We start from the raw sequence: 7,406 nt of genomic DNA, 5'->3' as shown, positions 1-7,406 counted from the left end.
ATTTTAATGTACAAAATCTGAAGATAAAAAAAATGACTATGGATGGACCTGGCTTTATGGTCTTGGGTTTATGAAAAGGATACAAAAACTGTTCCTGTTGCAACAATGGTTGATCATTATATGAAGGCAAACACAAAAAACCTACAAGTCGGACACTGACGGTCAACAGCGACAGATGTGCAACAAACAGCAGCAAAAAAAAAAACACATCACATTTGACAACAGTAAAAAATGTTCAAGAAATTCCCAAACAAAATCTTTATACACACATAAATCATGACGAAAAGGCACTTGTGTAGAACATATCGTCAAAAGATGCCGAATTCATCGACTTGTATTTTTCAATTCATTTAGTCCCAAACTCTTGTAGACGTTTAAAATTTGTGGAAGAACCTTCTTTTAGTAAAACAATTAAAATTCTCTCAAATAGTTTCTGATCATATATATAAAAAAAGAAAATGTGAGTCTTTATATTTCCACGTATTCCCGTCCACGTGTGTGCAGGAGCTCTCTCTGGTTAGAGTCTTTGTGTCAAGGTTCTGGTCACGACCCAGTATTTCCATCTATCCAGTCAGGTGACCGATCAGTCCGGGGTGTAGGGCTTGTTTCAGCACGTCGGCCCGGTGCAGGGACGGCATGTAGAGCGTCGGGGGGGCGCCTCCGGGGTAGGCGGCGGAATGGAAGGCCTGGGCGGGCACGGGCGACGTGGTCATGTTCAGCGGCGAGGGACTCTGGTCGTAGTATTGACCGTCGCACTCCTCGTCCAGAGGCAACGCCAGTCGCTTTCCTTTCTGCCGCCGGTTACAGAACCAAACACGAACCACCTGTGAGCGACACAGTGTTGCTTAACGCCGTTTTCTGATCCAACCACAGCGTTTTAGATACTCACGTCTCTCTCCAGACCGAGGTCGTCCGAGATCTGCTTGATCTCCTGCGTGTTGGGTTTGGGGCTCTTGACGAAGTAGGACTCCAGGGCGGAGCGCACGGCGCCCTCTAGGCTCGTGCGTCGCTTCCTCTTCCTGGTGTCCACGAACACCCGTTCGATTTTGTACATCTGTGGAACCAAGAACAAGAACAGTTGGCAACAATGGTACAGTAGCCACCGTCACCCCTTTATCTTCTGGCGGGGACAGAAGGTCTTCCTTTCAGGCCGCCCCAGCAGGGGACCGAGCATCCCCTCAGAACATGTGTTCGCGTCTTGTCTTGTTTAAAAACTTACATCCTGGGGATTTTCCGACGTCTCGGCCTCGTTCAGCCATCTCTGAAGAAGGGGTTTCAGTTTGCACATGTTCTTGAAGCTCAGCTGGAGAGCCTCGAACCGACAAATGGTCGTCTGGCTGAACATTTTACCTGCGTGGACAACACAAATATTTAGACTCGAGATACATTCTTTCCGATAAAAAAATCGATATTGTGATTCAACATAATGAACAATGTGGCTTTAACAACACATTTCTTTTTGCTTGTGTGCAAAATATGGGTTCACATGTTACATTGTTATTTAAAATGATTGATCGATTAGATAAGAGCTTTGGAAAAAATGTAAAATGCTAAGAAAGATGCACATCACTACCACTGTAAGAAATGTTTTCCCCATAAGTTCTCAAACCCATCTCCCCCTACATTCAGGGCTCGAAAAAAATAAAATAGTTTCGTAGTGGTAATAGTAGCAGACGTATAGATAGAGGTATAAGGGAATGGAGTAAAAAATTAAAATAACATTGTGTAGTAAGAAGTATTAATGTAGCCAGTTTAATTTATACCTTCTTCGATTAAAGCTAAAAACTTCAGTTAAAGTATTAAAGATGAATGAATTCAAAGCAATAATATAATATGCTGGACTGGTCTACAATATATATATATATATATATATATAAAACCGTGTATCTACAATATTCCCTGAAGTAAAAAAAACTGTTTACTCAGATTCATTTTTAATCATGAAAAAAGTGTCAACTCAAAACTTCTATAACAATTTAAACATTATAAAATAGTTGGGGCCAAAATTGTGACATTTCTATATAGGTATAGCATGTTAGCATAAGTGCTAACCATAACCAACTAGGTGATGCTAATTCTAATCCGTACATGTTAAATAAAAACTAATTCAAATCCAATGGCATCAACACAATCCATTTCCGACCAAAAACGTACCGTAAAGGTTCCCCAGAGCGAGCCCCACGTCCGCCTGCGTGAAGCCCAGAGTGATGCGCTTGTGCTTCAGCTCTTTGGCGAACTGCTCCAGTTCCTCCGTGGACAGGTTCTCCTGGAGATACTGGGTCAGCTTCTCGTACTACAACACCAAGTTAAAGTCGTGTTTTCATACCTCTTCAGAGTCGCTACACCCGCCGCTGGAAGACCCGCTGCTCCTGGTCGAGGACACCGAGTTGAGCGTCTGAGGTGCGGCTCCTCCTTGACTCCCGGTGAAGAAGGTCGCTGGGAGTCCACTCCCGGGGGGCGAGGGGGACATGGACGGGGAGGACGCGGAGGAGGTGGACGGGTTCGGGTGGTTGTTGTTGTTGTGGTTGTGGTGGACCGGGGGGGTGATGTGCGCGATGCCCTGCCAGAGGGAAGGGTTCCACGGGGTGGAGTAGAAGACCCCGTGCGGCATGGTGGTCGCGAACTGTTGGGCCTTCATCTCCGGCCCGAAGTCCCCGTCCGTGGTCTTCTCGGTCTTGATGTCCGGGAGCTTGATCTGCTCGCGGGTCTCCGCGATGGGGGGGCTGACGTTGGTGGGCTGGGCGGCCGGGACCACACCGGGTACCTGCCCGGTGTACTCGGGCGCCGCCGCGAAGGGGTACCAGGACTTGTTGAAGTCCGGGTCGCGGGTGGGGTAGTCGCCCGGGACCGCCGGGAAGGGGAAGAAGGTCTGGGCTGACGCGATGCCGCCGTAGCCGGACCTGCCGTAGAGCAGGGAGTCCGGGAGCACCCCGGGCGGGAGCTGGTACCCCCCGTCCTGGCCCTGCAGGATCTGGCCGCAGTTGCCGCGACTGAAGTCGTAAGGTCGGTTCTGGCAGTCGGAACCGGGACTGTGCGACTTGTCTGACATCTTCAACTCGAAAAGTTAAAAGTTAAAAAAAAGTTATAATCCTACTAAACCATAGTCCAGGTCCTAGAAGTCCAGATGAGGGTGAGGGTCCACACAGAATGCTGCCGGGCCTCGTCCACAGGTTTTCCTAATCATTGGGACTAATGCCGCGATCCCATTGGTCGAGAGGAACAATTGGCCACAGCTGATGCTGAGTTTGTGAATGACCTTGAGACGCCCCCCCTCGAAAACAAGTGGGCGTGGCCTCGGGCCCCCAACTTTCTCCGGGGCGACCCTCGAAAAGTTGGAAGTTTTCTCAACGGTGACCTCAAGACAATGGAGAGTGACGTGGACGCTTTTGTGATTCTAAAAACTCAGTTATTGAATTGGTAACAGCATTAAAAAGGAAGGATTGTATTAGTAGTTAATGAATGTATTTCCATTAAACTTACTGAAGAATGTTTGTTTAGAGTAAAAAAAAAAGTAGAATCAAATATTAGATTTGAAGACTAAAGTTTAGGTGAACGTGTCGCATGTGAACATATAAACATGGCGGATACGTTGTTTATTATTTAAATCAAAAATACAATTTTCGAGTTTCTTTAGAGAAGCAAACGAGATAAAAAATATAAAAGTTAAAGCAAAATGTATAAGATTTTTCAAATTCAATTTAAAAAATAAACTTATTTTTTATTTGTAATGAATAGTCAACAACATTTTTATTTTCTAGTTGAGATGTGGACCATCTCCCCGCAGGTCCAGGACCCCAGCACCAGTATCATGAACTTCTCTCCTGAAGCCCACATGCTCCCCCAGCGAGGCTCGATGGCCGCAGATTGCGGCAGGAAGACGCACCGCAGGAAAGGAGAGGGGGGGGTTCCATTGTACGAGATGGCCCTGGGGCCCCCCCGTGGATTTCAGATCCCGAGTTGCGATGGTCGACCATTAGCTCCTTTTCAGATCGAGACAATAAAGTCTCTTCCCTTTGATTCCGCCCCGCACCCACCTCCTGCTGCCCCCCCACACACACACCCACCCCCCCACCTCCTCCTCTGAGGGGTTTCACTCTGGTCTGCAGGTCCAGGATCCACATCCCTCGAGTCTCGGGCGGATCAGGTCCGAGGGGGTCCAGAATCGACCAGATCAGACCATGTCGCAGAAATACAACCTGACGCTGAAGAAAATACATTTTAATAAAGTATTTGGTGAAGGAGGACAAACAGATAATGAAGTTAAATCTAACCTCCTAAATAAAATCACATTTTCTTTGGCCCTACGAACTTGACAACTGAAAGCTTTTGGCCCCTTGAGTGAGTTTTACACTCCTGCACTTTTCACGGAAAATGTGAATAAAAAAAATTAAAAAAAATGACCTATAATTATGAACTTATTAACACTTATTTTAAGTACTTGTTAATCTAAAACAAATAAAATAAAATAAAATTCTTCTTTAATCTTGTAAATTATAACTGGACGTTTTGGACAAACGAGTAATTAAAGAAAAGAACAAGTTTGCATTGGTTTGATGATGGTTTATATTGGAGTAAAAATATATATTTAAAAAAAATGTCTTTTTGTTCATCAGCACCGTAACATCTAAAATCTGTTTGAATCTGGACTTTATTTATTCCAGGAAATTTTGTTAAACCCATTAAAAAATAAATACTATTTATTAAGATTTTCATATATGATTAAAATTCAGGTTTATTTAATTTGTAAATATAAAATAAAAAAAATGTGAATTCATTGCTTTTAAATCAAAGTTAGTTTAAATCATACTATTAAAAGAAAAAAAAAAGACTATTGAAACGATATTTAAATAAATACATGCAGAATAAATAAATTGTCAATTTATTGCATTTTGGTAAAACTCAAAAATGTCTCATTATTTTCTACTTTCAGTAAATTACTTCTGTGTATAGAAGTCACGAAAAGTCTTTCTGATGTGAAAACAACATGGATTCCTTCTATAAACAAGTGGAATTTAATTTTGAAAACTGTAAAATATTTTGTTGCTTTCACACAACGTAGTCATTTTGATTCGGTCATCTTTAAATTATTTTTAGGACAAGCTACTTTGACTTCTAATTATTATAAGGATAGTTTTGCTTTATATGTAAATAGTTTTAAAAAAAAGTTTGCGCGACTTATTATGGTAGTATATAGTAACGTGTCTGAAACATCCTCCAGTTCAGATAAATGTTGTTTTTTCAATCAGATTTATTAGCAACATCTTGAAACTCCCTTGAACATCCTCTTCAGGTCCTGGATCTTCACATTCCGGCGTGTTCAGGATCAGCCGTGGCTGGGGGGATGGTGGTGGTGGGGGGGTCTCAATAGCTTAAAAGACATCAAACTCCGAGCAAGGCAGCTTTGTGTCGTGGAACATGGACTTGGAGAGGATTGTCATGCAAAACGGCGACAGTCAGGACTTGAGGGAGTCCACGAGGGAGGAGGGTCCACATGAATAGTACAGTCTGATGTGTGAGAGGGGTATCAGGGGGTATAGGTGACCCCCCCATCCCCCAGAGGTCTCAGATCTTGGTTCCTTTTCTGTTGAAACGCTGAGATTTGTGTCAGTGAAAGTTGCCACTGCAGGATCAGGTCTTCTGACCCTCACCGACCTCACATAGAAGTTAGACCTTAAATACACTCAAGGCTTCAATCCATGTAGCTCTTGTCGTGTCAGGATTTGTTATCGACGTCAGAAATCATCATCATCGTGAGAACATCAAAGTTCAAGTTATCTATATGTCTCAAATTACAGACATGAAAATGGACCAATTTGAACGTAAATGCCAGGCAGAAAGTATGTGAGACATTCCTATATATAAGTATATGTATATGCATATATATACTTATATAAATACAAAATCTTTGTTTCTTCAAGACAGCCTTTTTTTCCCCAATATTGTTGCAGAACCGCGTTAAACTATCGTTGCATGGACTTGTTTCGACTTCCTGTTGAAATGTATTTCCTCCTAAATACCAAAAAGCAGCCTTAAAATATACATTGTTTTTACAGTTTTATGCAAGATTTTCACTCTGTATCTTAATGCCCGATGTTCACGCTGAATATTATTATTCTTGTGTGAAATAAAAATGTATTATTATATAGAAAAGTTCCATTATTTCTTCTGTATTTTCAATCGTTGTTTTATTACTATTTATGACTCTTACAAGTAAAAAATCTGAATAAACATAAACATGCAAAATGTATCAAAATTGTGTTAATTAAGCAAAACTTAAATTAAGTGTAACCCTGGAGTGTTCAGTGTATCAGTGTTTACGTCATTTCCTGCTTTTTGGTAAATATACATGTATCACTGAGATCAGAGCTCAAGCACGCCCAGTGTAACAAGTGTGAGTTAAACCATCATAACTGCAAGGGTTCGATCAACTACTTTTAGGAACAGTTTTAGGGGAAAAAAAAGTTGTTTTCCAGGTCGTCTGATCAAACGTCGTCTCTCCTGTTGAGCAGCACAACAAACAAGTCTGATGGCTTTTTTTTTTTTTTAACTTTTCCTCCCAACACTTCACACCCACTCTCACCCAGTCAGGGTTTCATCTCAGGGGCCAATCGCCGCCTTCCTCCAGCACCTCCACAATGGCCCTTTAACGGCCCTTCAATGGGTCGACCCTCTCCCACCCCCCCTTCACCCGACACACACTCGACTCGTCCAGAGTCAACTCGACTCGAGAGTATCTCTGAGTCATGAACGCATCATGGACACGCACACGCAGACAAGTGTGAAAGGAGTTCATTTCCCCGAAAGTTCCGCTTTTAAACGTTCGTACGACTTCTTGCTATTAATATGCAGTTGAAGGTGGAACGGTTTGTTTGCAAGCATCAGAACAATCAAACGTTAAAGAACTTTTTAAAACACATGTTAATCTTTTTCATCATCTATGATGCTACGTGTTCTGTTGCTTAAAAACACACGTTTTATTTCGATTTGTGCATTTTTGTAATATTTACCAAATTAGGATTTAAATTGTTTATATACCATATTTCCTACTGTGGATTAATGCACTTATACATAATATATAAATACATAAACACGGCTCAATACATCGTGGTTATAAAAATACATATAAAAAAAGATTAAGTTAGAAATGGTTTTTGAATGGATTCAGAAAAAGCATTAGTCACTTCATCATTTTTTCTTTTTTTTTTGACAACCGTTTTTTTCTTCATGACTCATCAGTCCTGCCCGAGGAACCAATAAATCATCAACATGAATTTTCTAAAATTAAACTAAAAATAAAAAAGAATATGATACTGCATCAGATGTTGAAATTAACTACACGATACTATAAGATATTTTTCTAAAAAATAAAACGCAAGGAAAAATAAATTAACTTTATTTTTTTGTTG

General features: G+C 41.5%; 1 protein-coding gene across 1 annotated transcript; it reads right to left on the bottom strand.

The window, feature by feature from the left end:
* Positions 1 to 563: 563 nt before the first annotated feature.
* pou5f3 (POU domain, class 5, transcription factor 3) lies at positions 564 to 3,049 on the bottom strand. The gene is made up of 5 exons (XM_087792521.1): positions 2,327 to 3,049; positions 2,155 to 2,266; positions 1,220 to 1,350; positions 890 to 1,054; positions 564 to 824 (listed from the first exon to the last, which is right to left on the bottom strand). The coding sequence occupies exons 1-5, from the start codon at positions 3,047 to 3,049 to the stop codon at positions 564 to 566; spliced, it is 1,392 nt and encodes a 463-aa protein (XP_087648647.1).
* Positions 3,050 to 7,406: the final 4,357 nt, after the last annotated feature.

The sequence above is a fragment of the Callionymus lyra genome, chromosome 5 (genome assembly GCF_982586985.1).
Source record: "Callionymus lyra chromosome 5, fCalLyr1.hap1.1, whole genome shotgun sequence".
NCBI lineage: Eukaryota > Metazoa > Chordata > Actinopteri > Syngnathiformes > Callionymidae > Callionymus > Callionymus lyra.
The sequence above is the reverse complement of the archived record's forward strand: the minus strand, read 5'-3'. Positions and strand labels throughout refer to the sequence as shown.

Excerpts from the sequence above, each read along its gene's own strand:
- pou5f3 (XM_087792521.1), bottom strand. The coding sequence starts at position 3,049 with ATGTCAGACAAGTCGCACAGTCCCGGTTCCGACTGCCAGAACCGACCT. Across the intron at positions 2,267-2,326 it reads GGTGTAGCGACTCTGAAGAG|GAGAACCTGTCCACGGAGGA; the intron begins GTATGAAAACAC and ends CAGTATCTCCAG. Across the intron at positions 1,055-1,219 it reads CGTCGGAAAATCCCCAGGAT|ATGTACAAAATCGAACGGGT; the intron begins GTAAGTTTTTAA and ends TTGGTTCCACAG.